At 42.4% G+C, this 14154-nt stretch overlaps 1 protein-coding gene across 1 annotated transcript in view; it reads left to right on the top strand.

The window, feature by feature from the left end:
• ZC3HAV1 (zinc finger CCCH-type, antiviral 1) overlaps positions 1–14154 on the top strand; it is a 51665-nt gene that overhangs the window by 17988 nt on the left and 19523 nt on the right. The window contains exons 3-6 of the mRNA XM_010855019.1: positions 4561–4696; positions 9582–9834; positions 11985–12743; positions 13818–13916. Coding sequence (XP_010853321.1) covers positions 4561–4696; positions 9582–9834; positions 11985–12743; positions 13818–13916 — 1247 coding nt within the window. The remainder of the gene's footprint in view (positions 1–4560; positions 4697–9581; positions 9835–11984; positions 12744–13817; positions 13917–14154) is intronic.

The raw sequence follows: 14154 nt of genomic DNA, 5'->3' as shown, positions 1-14154 counted from the left end.
GTATTCTTGCCTCCCGTGGACAGAGGAGCCTGGTGGGTAGTCCATGGGGTTGCAAAGAACTGGACACAACTTAGCTACTAAACAATAACAGCAACAAGGGAACAGTAACTGGGATAATCTAGCATGGCTTTCTTTTTTTTTCTTTTTGGTTTGGAAAATTTTCAGTCCTGTTTGTTTTTATTTTTCCAGATTATGTTTTTAATTTTCTTGAGTTCTGGGTTCAGTGATGAGCTTTTCCTCTTATATGAGTCACCTTTTATTTCTCATGTTACCTAGCCTCAGTTTTCCAAAATAAAAAGTAAAATATTTCCTCATAGGCTATAAATAACAAACAGATCCAGTACCTGTCACTTAGAAAATATGTGATAAGTGTTAGTGTCCGTACTTCTGGTCTTACTTGCATGCATATGGGCTGCTACGGCTGCTAAGTCGCTTCAGTCGTGTCCGACTCTGTGCGACCCCATAGACGGCAGCCCACCAGGCTCCGCCGTCCCTGGGATTTTCCAGGCAAGAGTACTGGAGTGGGGTGCCCACTAAGTCATTTCATTTGTGTCTGACTCTGTGGACTGTAGCCCACAGACTTCTCTGTCCATGGGATTCTCCAGGCAAGAATGCTGGGGAATGCTGGGGATCTTCCCAACCCAGGCATCAAACCCGAGTCTCTTATGTCTCCGGGACTGGCAAGCAGGTTCTTTACCACTTCCCAGTGCCACCTGGGAAGTCCTTGGTCTTAGTTACTCCCCAGATAAGTGAGTGAGAACTGCCCCACTTTTTTGAAATTAGGGTGGAGATAAATCCTCTAAGAAGCTTGGAAAAGTCTAGGAAATGTGGGAAAACAGATCAGGGCCTCCCAGGGATGGAGCTGCAGGTCAGAACCCAAGGCTAGATATGACATGTTGCTGACTGAAGCTGGGTTCAAGGTGAGGATTATAGAATCTAGAGGAATGAATAGTTTGCCTGAGGATGGAGATGAGAAATGAAGAGTGATCTGGGCCCTCAGACAGGCAGCATCAAGGACCCAGCCAGCACCATGTGTGCTGGATGGGCTCCTCCTATGGGCATGAGTGTCTTAGGTGGGCTGGGAAAGCCCAGACTCTTGGGGCTCCAGGCAAAGGGCTTCTCCATAGGCTTGCCTGGCTGCCTTTAGTTCTTTAGAGGAAATACTGACTTCCAGGACCTTGGAAGTGCCCCACTGCCCCTTGGCAAGGGCAGAGTAGGTGCAAGACAGGTAAGACCGAGGCTGTATGTTGCTGGAATCTGGAGAGGAGCTGGATCTTCAAGTATGACCTTAATCCGGCCATAGGTGAAGTACGATTGTCTTGGCACTGTGACCATAACATCTGGACTGAAGCTCAAAGGAAAGAAAGGTTCTTAATTCCTCCCACCTACCCGCTGTCCGATATCTCTGAGCTGGAGGGTAGAAGCTGCCTAGTGGTGGGGTGTTTCAGTGAGCTCATTTTCTGCTCTGGATTGAGAGGGTCATTAGTGGCAATGCCCAGGGGAGTGAGAGGTCTAGAGAGGTAGGGAGGCTCACACATGTCTGGTAAAAGCTGTACTGGAGGGGTTTCCTGCTTTGGGGTGGAGGCTGGGCCCCTTCCTGCTGTAGAATCTCTTCATAGATGCCCCCCTCCTGTGATGGTTGGGAAAGAGATAAGGTGTAGTTTTGCCTAGCCACTGAGGGCTCTGGGGAGTGGGGGCTGTGGGGGAGCAGTTATCTGAAACCACAAACCCCAAGAGCAAGCAGAGAGCTGATGTCAGCTTTATCAGGGAGTGCCAGAAACACACTAAAAGCCAGGACTCCTGGTGAAGAAAACCAGGAGAGTGCACGCCCTAGAAAATGGCTGGGATACACGCTGTCAACAGAGCCTGACCACCTGCCCTTGACTTTTACATGAGGCAGGAAGTGTGGGAGGGCTGGCTGGGTTTTAAGGGCTTGGGCGGTGGCTGCCATGGTTGTTGATTCTGACTTTTCTTTTGGGGTTCCTAGAGCTAGATCCAAAAGCAATGCCAGAGTGTTTCAGAAATGCCCTACACACAGATAGTGGCATTTGAATAGTGACTTTCAAACATCAATTCTTAGAGAATAACTTTTATGCAGGTGTTTACATTACAAAAATCACTGTCAATTTCAATAAGATAATTTTGCAGTCAGTTGCATTTCTGTTTACAGTGACAGTGAAAAACAATGGTGACAACTGATTTATGTTTAATATTTGGGAAATGAAAGAGAACTATGAAAAGAAAGATTTTAATTCTCAGTAAGAAAAATAGAATAAGACTTGAATGAATGAAGAGATTTTTTTTGTCCTAGAATCAGAAGATTTAAAATAGTAAGATGACATAATATATAATCTAATGTATGGAGTTAACACAAATTAGTTTCCATATGATATTTTGTGGAAATTGACAAAACAATAATACAATTTCTATAGAGAAAATAATAGTTAAGCACATTAAGGAAATTTTTGAAAAGAAATGAACCAATAATAGGCTAGATTATTCTGTTAATATTTAAAATGTGGTACAAAGGACATTTATATTGTATGGTATCAGTTGCAAAGCAGAATAGTAGATTGATAAAAACATAATAAGGATTCTCTGCATTCTAAATTTACTAAAAAGTTAACAAACAATAGTTCTGGACAACAAAATAGTAAGAAAGAAATCCTATTCAATAGACATTACTGAGAAAAGATATAAAGCACTTCTGTCCTCCTCTGATGCTGGTTTTCAAAATAAGCTCCAGATATTTTAAAGTTGAAAATATCTTTTTTAAAAGTGAAACAAAATGATATATTATAGTTACCCAGCTGTGGTGGAGGAATTAATTTCTCAAGTATTAAACAGTGGCTAAATTACAAGTGGTGAATTGGAAGGATCTGATTGCATAAAAATTGAGCAATAGAAAGCTTAATAAGTTCTTGATAAAAAGGGAAAAGTGCAAAACTATTTGAAATAAACAAGGCTGGTAAAGATTAGTATTAAAATATACAGAACAATTATAAATCTATAGATAAACAGTTAAAAGATATGAACAAATAGTATAAGAGGAAGTATGAGCATCAAACCTACATTTGGAATATTTCAGTCTTGCTAATAAAGTGCAAATTAAAAGCATGAATCTCTTTCTTAGTTAAGTAGCAAAAGTGATAAAACTCTATATTAATGTGTTTGGAGGGAAAGAGACACACTCTCTAGGTTTACTAATATGTTTTCTGCAGAGCAGGAGATCAAAATGAAACACAAACCACATAGGCAATACTCTCAAATAAATCTCAAGAAAATAATGTGAAAGAGGAAAGGTTTATAAAGGTGGTATAGTGAATATCTGGCCATTACCTAACCACCTGACAATTTGATAATGGTTGTACAAACTGGAAAATATTAAGATCCCATCACATTAGCAACTATTAAAACCATAAATCTGAGGATGGTGATGATATTATAGGGAATGTACATATATAAGTTAAGAAGTAGAAGACATTCGTTAGGTGAACATTGGTAATTGTCAAGTTATGTTTGTCTGATGAAAACATCAGTGCCCATCAGTGTCAGTGTCTCAATGCTTGATCTAATAAGTCAGTGCTTGTGGGACGTCAGTGTGATTATAATTTGGGGGTCTTGTTGAAAGGCAGATTTTGATTCACTTGACCTGGGGTGGGGCCTGGGATATTCTAAATCTGTGATAATGGTAAAGCTACTCCTCCAACATTTTTAAGAGCAAATGTTTAAATCTCTGCCATGCAGTCTTGTGACCACTAGTCATATGAGGCTATTCAAATTTAGATTAATTGAAATAAAATGGAAAATTTAGTTTCCTAAGTCTTACTACCTATATTTCAAGGGTGCCTTAGTCATGCATGGCTTACATCTCAGAAAGCTCGGATTATAGAACAAGTCCATCATCACAGAAAGTTCTGTCAGACCTGAATCATCAGTCTTAAAGTGAAGGGGATTTTTATCACTTTTTTGGTAAAGTTGTTTGAATGTGATATAAGCTTGTTCCATTCGTTTGTAGTCAGAAATCACATAGGTATACATTCATAGAAGTAATAAAGCAAGGGACAGTTTCGTCTAGTCTAGTTTGATCAATGAAATTCTTTTATCCCATTGATTTTATTGTCATTCCATAAATGTGTTGTCCTAATTATTATTTGCCTCTCAATGGGCAGTCATTTCCACTAAATTGGTTTCAGTTCCTTTGCTACTTTTTCCTCATCTTACGTAATTAACATATACTAGAGGAGACGTTTAAAGAAGGATTGCGATAAATTAAAGCATAACGTGTGTGTTGTTAATCAGCTATACCCCAATACAAAATAAAAAGTTAAAAAAAAAGAATACATGTGTATAACTTATGAAGAGATCCTCATATTCTCTTTTCCTATCTACGTGTTTCATCAATTTATATTTTTAAAGTGTATTCTTGAAGCTGGACCAACCTTGTGTTAGTTACCCAAGGATGTGAGCATTGATTTTCATTTGAAAGGTTTCCTGGATGATTGCTTTTTCTTTATTTTCTGTGAAGTGGAAATGCTGACTATTGTTATTTTCTTCCAGGAATTTATGCAAATATTCTCACGAGGTTCTCTCAGAAGATAACTTCAGGGTCCTGACAAACCATGGGCTATCTGGACTGAACCAAGAGGAATTAGCTGTGCTCCTTCTCCAAAGTGACCCTTTTTTTATGCCCGAGGTAAGTTCTGATTCCTCAGTTTGAAAAGCAAGGAGAATGCCCTTGGCAGTGTGGTGTCCTGTGTGTGTTGGAATGGGGGCAGAGAAAACCTGGCACCAGGGCTCTGTAGGTGGCAGTCAGCAGGTGGTTGTTGCTAAGTGACCTGGAGATGCCAACACTTTCCTTCTTATTTGAAGTTTAATAAGTATTTGAGTCTGGAATGCCTCCTCCCCTGGGCTGCTAGGGAACCCTGTGTGAGCAAGTGTGATCTGAAGAACTAGCAGTAAGACTAATTGATGCCTTACATCCGAGTGACTTCCTGGAAGAGGTGGGCTTTGAAGCAAGGTTTTGGAAGGTGACAGGGTACATTGCTTGAGGCTAAGTTGTAGCAAAGAGATCTCAAAATGTAGTGATTCAAGTAAAATATTACTTTGTTTCTCCATCTCTCAGTAGTCTAGATCTGAGGTCACTAAACTGTACTCCATGGACCACATCCCACCTGCCGCCTGTTTTCGTAGTTTAATTGGAACACAGCCACACTCATTCATTTATATATTGTCTATGACCGCTTTCTCATACAAGAGTGAGATGAGTATTTGCAACAGAGATTGATGGCCTGCCAAGCCTAAAATATTTACTATTCGATCATTTATGCTAATAGTTTGCTGACCTTTGGTCTTGCCTAGAGGTAGGCAGGCAGGTAGTCTGATGGTTAGGCAGCTGAATTCCATGATGTCATGTAGGGACTCAGGCCAGTAGGTCAGCCTTGTTATCTTATATATAATAGATCTGTTTTATTACTGGACCAGTAGATATCTCTTTTAACATATGGCTTCCTCCTCATGGTACAAGGAGGCTCTTCTCAGTGTCATCATTTTTCTAGCCAACTGAAACGCAGAGAAGGAGTAAGTAAAAGACAAGCTGCTTCCTTTTTAAAAAGATGTGAAAAAAAAATAAAAAGATGTGACTTGGATATTATATCTCATTTATTGTATGCTCTATCTCATTTGCCAGAACTTATCACATGACTGCACTTGGGGAGAAGGCAGGCTGGCAAATGTAGTTTTCTGGTGGATAGCTATATATCCAGCTAAAACTTGGAAGCTTCTATTATTAGAAGAAGGATAAGAATAATCTCAGATAATTAACAGTCTCATCCACCTAGGAATATTGACTTGAAAATCAGATGATTCTGCTTAAAGAATGGTATCTGAGAATGATATAAGAAAAATCCTTGTGTACAGAAGTTAGCCTCACATTGGAAGAGAGGCCCAGAAACGTAATGGAAGCCTCAGGTTGAGAGGGTGGAAGGGACTGAGATAAGATAACAAGGTTGAAATTCGGTCGTGCTTTTATGTATGACAAGATAGCTATTAGGGACATCTGGAGGGTTAAACATCTTTTGACTCTAAGCTCAGTGTGTTTCCCTGAGGACTTAGGAAAACTTAGGACATGTGGGGTGATTTTGCGTTGATTACTGAGCTTAGGCAAGATAGGAATGCAAGATACTCTGTAAAAATGTCTTCAGAGAGGAAGGGTGGAGGAGAAATATTTAACTATATGTAACTCACTTCCCCAGGCATTCTTTCATTTATGTACGTGAGTTTCTCTCTCTCTCTTTCTGTTTCCAGGAACCCAAGGTTCAGAGGTCTTAGGATCTCTATAGCCCCTGGCCTATGTGCCAGCCAGCGCAGTCCTTCCTGGCTACCAGTATGGGGAAAATGCCTTACACCCTAACTTGTTAAAGGTCACGTTGACTAACAGAGGCACCCTCTCCTTTCCCTTTCATGTGGAAGAATGATGACAGTTGAACGCTTATCATGACTCTCAAGAGTCATGGGGTTGCCCGGGGTCCAACTTAGTGTTAAACTTGCAGGGTTGGAAACGTCACTCACCAGGTCAGCTCTCTGCTTCTGTTCTCCAGAATCACCAAGGACTTGCTATATCATGTCCCTGGAGAATAAGGACTGGTGGCTCTTCCTTTCTCTAGGAAAGAACCCTCCTAGATGGTGCTGTTGCTGACTTAGCCCAGAAAAAGCCCATCGACAAAAGTGCTGGGAGGCTTCTCGTAGGAGGACGCTGACGTTAATCACACAGAGTCTTAAGTGTCACCTGAGGCTCCCTTACAGTGTCCGTGGATTTTAAGAATTCGGTACCGTGCTTAGAGGGTAGGGTGGAACGGTTTGTGCTTGAAGTTTATTTTTAGCCGATAACTTAATTGCCTCTTGCCACGTGTTGGGGTAGGATCACAGACTAGCAGACTGCACTGTTTCCTGGGACCAGAGGTCTGAGAAGCTGGTTCCTGTGATGGGGAATCAACTAGAGCATCGATGACCTAAGTCTCTATTTGACTATTCTGGGCAAGAGTTGTCTCTAAAGGAGCGTTTTAACTTGGGGGAGTAGGGCGGAGTATTTTCAAGGTTTTAGAAGGGAGGGGAGTGGTTAGCCAGAGTTCAGCTAGTTCCAAGGATAGTTGATCAAGGATGGTTCCTCCACGTCTCTAAGTTCTGTCTTTGCCACCAACTATGTATGTCATCTTGGACAAGGCATTTCATCCTTCAGGGTCTCACTTTACTTACTGTGTGCTTTGCACTCATTCAGCTAACACTCAGGAGTGCAAAGGTAGCACTGAGTTAAATCCTGAAGCCAATGGTGGACAAGGCACACGCCTGCCCTCAAATACCGAACACGTTCACACTTTTCCACTTTGCTTAACCTGTGAGAACATAAAAGCATAAACCTGAACTTCCTGGTAAATAAACATGGATAATTGAAGTGCATTTATTAAAAGGGAGAAATGGGTCTCATTTGTTCTGGCAGGAGCAGTCTTTCTTAAACATCAGAATAGTACTAGGAATGTTAATCAGAGTATCATTTGTGAAGTTGCTAATAATCCTTGTTTTACTTGAGCCTCGAGAATTCTGGCTCTCAAGCTTTAGTGTGGGACAGAATCACCAGGAGTGTTTGTCAAACCCAGATTGCTGGGCTCCTCCTCTGGCCATTCTGACTGTAGATATGGGGAAGGGCCCAAGGGTTTGTATTTCTAGTTAGTTTTCGGTTGGAGCTGATGCTGTTGGTTCAGGGACCACACTTTGAGAACTGTTGGCCAAGAGTCTCGATTCTGGCTCATAGACTCTATTACAATGATATGTATTTGCATCAGGTTTAGAAGTTGTTTGTATGGCTCAATCATGGTTGAATCCATGTCTTTCCCACCTGGATACACCACAGTGGCCCATGTTGATCTGGTTTGCTCAGAGTCTGTTGAAACAACTTACAAATGCGTTTGTGTTTAAGCCTCTTTGTGTAATGATTCAAACATTTGCATCACATTTTGTATTGTGCTCAAGACATTACGTATTTTATTATTTAACCTGCTCCACAACATGGTTAGGTGAGGGGAGCAAATATTTTTGTCTTTTACAGCAAGGGCAAGAGGCTGGGAGTAAGTAAGTAACTCAGATGTGAAGTCATGTATAGCTGCTTCCAGCTGCAGACTTCAACCAACATCCTCTAGTCCTGTATCACAGGGTCTGGCCTCACTGACGATACTTCTCCTGCTTCCCTTTCAGTAAGAATTACATCTCTGTAGAGCTAGGTATGTAGATATACCTATTTACATATAAAAATGATCAGCTATCACTTGGTCTTTTGAGAAACTGCCACATTCTGCCTAGCTCCCAGCAGCTGAAGACAAGACCTCACATCCTTTTTTTTCTTCCTTTTGACTGTACTATGTGGCACACAGTGCCCCCTGCAGTGTTCTTCTAATTGAGGATGGTCTTTTAATTGAAGATGTGTTGATATCCAAAGGTGGGCCTTCCTCTTTGGGATTCCTTTATATGTAGGGCTCCCTTTGATTCCTGTTTTGTTCTATCTATACCTGGCCATCTTATATTGATTCTTCCAAAAGAGGTTAATAAAAGTCAAGTTTCTTTAAGTTAGTTTGTAGACCTCTCCTACCCTAAATAAGTCACTGATTGAATATAACTCAATAGAGATTATAGAGTTATGCACATACATTTTTTTCCTTAGATATGTCTCTGCTTCTGCTCACGTGCTCAGTCGTGTCTTGACTCTTTGCGACCCCATGGACTGTAGCCCACCAGGCTCCTCTGCCCATGGGATTCCCAGACAAGAATACTAGAGAGGGTTGCCATTTCTTTCTCCAAGGGATCTTCCTGACACAAGGATTGAACCTGTGTCTCCTGCAGCTCCTGCATTACAGGCAGATTTTTTTACCTGCTGGGTCATCAGGGAAGTTTATATCTGTGCTTCTGTTTTTTTCTTTTTCTTCCAGGAAATAAGAAAATATGAATTTTTTTCTTACCAGGAAGTAAAAAAAAAAGAATTTTTATTTTTTATTTATTTAATCAATATTTGTTGGAGTATATAGTTGATTTACAATGTTGTGTTAGTTTCAGGTGTACAGCAGAGTGAATCAGTTATACCTATACATAGATCCAGCCCGTCCATCCTAAAGGAAATCAGTCCTGAATATTCATTGGAAGGGCTGATGTTGAAGCTGAAACTTTAATATTTTGGCCATCTGATGGGAAGAACTGACTCATTTGAAAAGACCCTCATGCTGGGAAAGATTGAAGGTGGGAGGAGAAGGGGACGACAGAGGATGAGATGGTTGGATGGCATCACTGACTCAATGGACATGAGTTTGAGTAAACTCTGGGAGTTGGTGATGGACAAGGAGGCCTGGCGTGCTGCAGTCCATGGGGTCGCAAAGAGTTGGACACAACTGAGCGACTGAACTGAACTGAACTGATACATAGATCCACTCTTTTTTAGATTCTATTCCCATATAGATCATTATATTTATACGAACTTTCCTTAATGTGTGGCATATAGAGAAACATGTTTTCTTTCTGGCGCTTGTTTCTTTCTTCTGTAGATATGCAAGAATTATAAGGGCGAGGGTGGAAGACAGATTTGTAACCAGCAGCCCCCGTGTGAAAGACTCCACATCTGTGAACATTTTACCCGAGGGAACTGTGGTTATGCCAACTGCTTCCGGTCCCATAACCTGATGGACAGAAGGGTGCTGGCCGTCATGAGGGAGCACGGGCTGAGCTCAAGCGTAGTACAGAACATCCAGGACATCTGCAATAGCAGGCACCGCCAGAAGAAGCCCTCAGCATGGAAAGGTAAGCGTGGTGGCCTTCTTAACAGGATAAACGGAAATAAACAGAAATCACAAGGAGAGGAAATCTCTACTTACACTCACCCTACCTCATCGTGTAAAACTATTTTGCCTTTCAGACCTTGTCGATATGCATACACAATTTTTACATAATTATGATCATAGTATATGTGTGATTTTGCAATTTGATTTCATGCTCTTCCATGCATCCACACCACACAGACATACTTCACACTCGGGCACGTTGCCAACATATATGCACCTCTCACTAACGGACATGTGCCACACACCATATGTGCAAACCTCACGTACACACACATAAACCCCTCACATGTCCACCATGTATGCATATCACACACACACGCACACACTTCATATAAACATATGTGAACCCCACATATAAACATCACATACAAGCACACCACACTTTTTGAACACACGAACACACTTGCTCACTCCCTCGCTTCTCTCTGCTTCCCAGGGCTGTGACTTAACATGTTTCTAGAAAGAGGTCAATTTTTTTTTTTTTAAATTTTGGATATCGCTGACTTAAGCTTGGGCATTTGGGGGCCAGATGAACAACTCTGGATAATTCCAAGCTTCAATGAAATCAGACCTTTCCTTATTTTCTTTTTTTGTTGTTGTTTTAAGTGTTGTGACTTCTTAGCTTAGGTACACCTGTGTCACAATATGGGTGAACTCTTAGTGATTTGGGGGCACTCATCTCTGATGAGCACTAGTCTGTCTCTCCATTCACCCTAGAGGTGAATGTGGACTTGAACTTGAGGACTGTGGACAGCCCCACCTAAGACAGTGGGCATTGAGGAGCTACATCTAAGTCCCATGAGAGAAGCTGAGAAGAGCCAGGGTTGGCTCAACCTTTATCCTAGGCCAAAGGTGGTGTTTTCTGCTGGGCTGGCAGAAAGCGGGGATTCTTCCATTGTCATAACCACCTTGTCAAGATTTTCACACAAATTAATTTTTTTAAACTTCTTATTGGATTTTGGAGAATAGTCAATTAACAATGTTGAGATAGTTGCAGGTTCACAGCAGAGGGACTCAGCCTTATATATACATGTATCCATTCTCCCCCAAACTCTCCTCCCATCCAGGCTGCCATAAGCACTGAGCAGAGCTCCCTGTGCTACACAGTAGGTCCTTGTTGGTTATCCACTTTAAATATAGCAGTGTGTATATGTTGATCCCAAATTCCCTAACCATCCCTTCCCTCCATCCTTCCCCCGCTGGTAATCATAAGTTCCTTCTCTAAGTCTACGAGTCCTTTTCTGTTTTGTGAATAAATTCATTTGTATCATTTCTTTTAAGATTACCCATATAAGGCATGTCATAGGATATGTCTCATCTATTTGACTCACTTCACTCTAGTATGAACTAGTATGACCCTCTAGGTTGTCATACAACCTACAACAAGCAACATACATACTGTGTTGCTGCAAATGGCATTATTCCATTCTTTTTTAATGGCTGAGTAGTATTCTGTTGTATATATGTACCGCATCTTCTTATTCATTCCTCTGTCAATGGACATTTAGGTTGCCTCCATGTCGTGGCTGGGCTTCCCTGGTAGCTCAGCAGGTAAAGAATCCGCCTGCAATGCAGGAGACACTGGTCCGATTTCTGGGTCGAGACGATCCCCTGGAGGAGGAAGTGGCAACCCACTCCAGTATCCTTGCCTGGAGAATCCCCACGGAGAGCAGCCTGGTGGGCTACAGTTCATGGGGTTGCAAAGAGTCAGACACAACCGAGCGACTAAGCACAGCACAGCTCAGGTCTTGGCTGTTGCGAGCCGTGGCGGCGTTTGACTCTACAGGATTGCCGAGTAACGGTGCCTGGTTAATTCACTGCTTCTCCAGTGTGAAGGTTTAGGGCTCCGAGGTGGAAAGAGTGAGATCCCTAAAAGTGGTCTTGGGGAATTCCTGAAAAGACTTTTAGACCTCCAAATATACTTACCCAAGAAAACATCTGAACTTCTTTTGCCCGCTGATGAAGTCCCTCCTTTTCTTCTCTCCTGCTGATACTGTTTCTGCTTTACCCCACTCTCACTTCACTCGGCCCCTCTGAGGCCGAACGGGAGGCGGGTACAGAGTTAGTGACATTAAAGTTACCTTTTGTGGTTTGATTTTTCTTTCCCAGCTCCTCCTCCCCATCGTAGAGACCTGGCATTCAGAGGGAGGAGTAAGAGCAGAGACCGGGGCAGCAAGGAATTTCTTCCAGCAGCTTCAGCTCCTGCCCAGAGGTCCTGCTCACCCAGCCCAGAGCCTCCCGGCCACCGCGGCTCTGTCGCAAGTGACGGGCCTGTCGAGGATCTTGCCCGCCAATTCTCGCATCTGGGAAGTCAGGAGTGCCCCCCGCCTGCCTCCAACCCATCTGCAGCTGTCGTTCTTGGAGGAACCCCTCAAGGAGGAGGAAACCAGAGGCTTGCAGAGAACGGCAGTGCAAAGGATCTTTTCTATGGGAATCATAGCCATGCTCCCCTCACTTTTGATTTGAAACCAGCCTTCGACTGGAAGGGCCCTGCATCCTGGCAGAATGACCAGGACACCGGTAAAAAGAGTTGGCTTCCCTCCAGTCCAGTCTTCTCCTCTTCTCCTGGTTCTCCACAAACACCTGAAACCATCACCACCAGAAAGACCACCGCTGTCCTTTCCTCTGACCATGTGAATGCGGAGCGCAGGAGTGGGAATCAAGATGGCCAGCATTTCCCGCTTTTTGCTGATAAGGCTGATGGCATGGCTGTAGATACCACTTCCACGAGACTGGCAAATTACCAAACTCCAAGCAGTAGACAGAGAGAAAAATCGTTACCTAGGAATCCAGACACCGGAACACCTCGGAGTCATCTGCCCACCGCTGGCCAGATGACTGGGGATGGAGCCGCAGCCTTTGTTAACGGTAATCACACAGAAGAGACCTTCTGGGCTAGTCAGTCTGTCCACAGTGCCAGTAGATGGATGGATAAAGTGATGGATAAAACTACCGATATAGGTAAAACTGGTGCCACTGGGCTTGGCTTCATGGCAGCAGTCAAAGGGAAGAAAGATGTGTTATGCTCTGGAATTCAGGGGTTAACAAGCAGGTCCTGCCCACATGTGGGGAGCCCTCTGCCCCCGTACAAGGCACCACTTGCTGTCCCCAAGGTCCCTTCTTTTTCTTTTCTATAAACATAATAGTTTATACAAGGATGTTATAATATTATTAATTGATATTAACGTAAGTAAAGACACTGCAGTTACACAAAGAAATGTACAATGAACTTTTCATTTATATTCTTTAACGTTTTTCTATACCTAGTTTGTTTATAGCTAAGATGATACTGCATAAGCAATTTTTTATGTTACATACATTTTTTTTACTGATTTATAATTTAGCACGTCTCACCTTGGTACAAGGATTCATAAACATCATTTTTACCAAGGTCCCTTCTTTTACACTTCCTTAAGCAACAGAGCTGCAGCCTAGGGGACCCATGGTCAGAATGCAGCTCAAATCCCAGTTACCCACGCCAGTGAGATGACAAGGCGGGCTCCAGGCTGGGTTCTGTGTGATCACTGAGGGACAAAGAGGGGCCCCATGTCTCGTGTTTGAGCAGAGTGGCCATGGCTGGTGGTTTCTCTTTGGATGTTCCTTAGCAGTACTAAAGGGCAAAGGGTTTTGGTTAAGGAGTGGTACTGATGAGGACATAGGAAGACAGGGGGACCAACCCTAGAACTGTGTAGAGTAAGTTGCTCCATTTACTGAGAACAGGAGCAGTTCAGCCATGGTTTAAGAAAGCAGCATGACACTAAGTAACCCTGACTTTCATGTTGGTTTTCATGACTGGGCTCTCATGAGCAGCACATGAATCTTAAGAATTTTCTTGAACTTGGCCCCCATTTCAGATGCTCTTTCCCACTGTTAGACCAAATATCTTGTTTTTTTGGTTTAAATATTATAATTCGCTTACATGCATCCTCTTCTGTTTTGTAGATTCTGTACCTGATGTTGCCAGTACCATATCTTCCACGATGAATGAACACAGCTCAAACGAAATTTGTCTTGACCATCTGTATAAGAGTTGTCAACTTAGTGAGTAACTACCTTAAGGACTTTCTAGAAGCAGAAACATTATTAATAGTAGCCTGGCTAGCATTTATTGAGTGTTTCCTATGTGTGGAGTGCAGTGCTGAGAATCCTACATGCATCTTCTTTAACCTTCAAGTCAACTTTAGGTTCTGTTGTTAATTCATTTTACACATACACGAATAGAACTTGGGTGTTCATCCCAAACTGCTTCACCACTGTGTTATATTATACTTTCTCCTTT

Source organism: Bison bison, unplaced genomic scaffold, assembly GCF_000754665.1.
Source record: "Bison bison bison isolate TAMUID 2011002044 unplaced genomic scaffold, Bison_UMD1.0 scf7180017864352, whole genome shotgun sequence".
NCBI lineage: Eukaryota > Metazoa > Chordata > Mammalia > Artiodactyla > Bovidae > Bison > Bison bison.
Note: the sequence above shows the minus strand (reverse complement) of the source record. Positions and strands in the feature narration are given on the sequence as shown.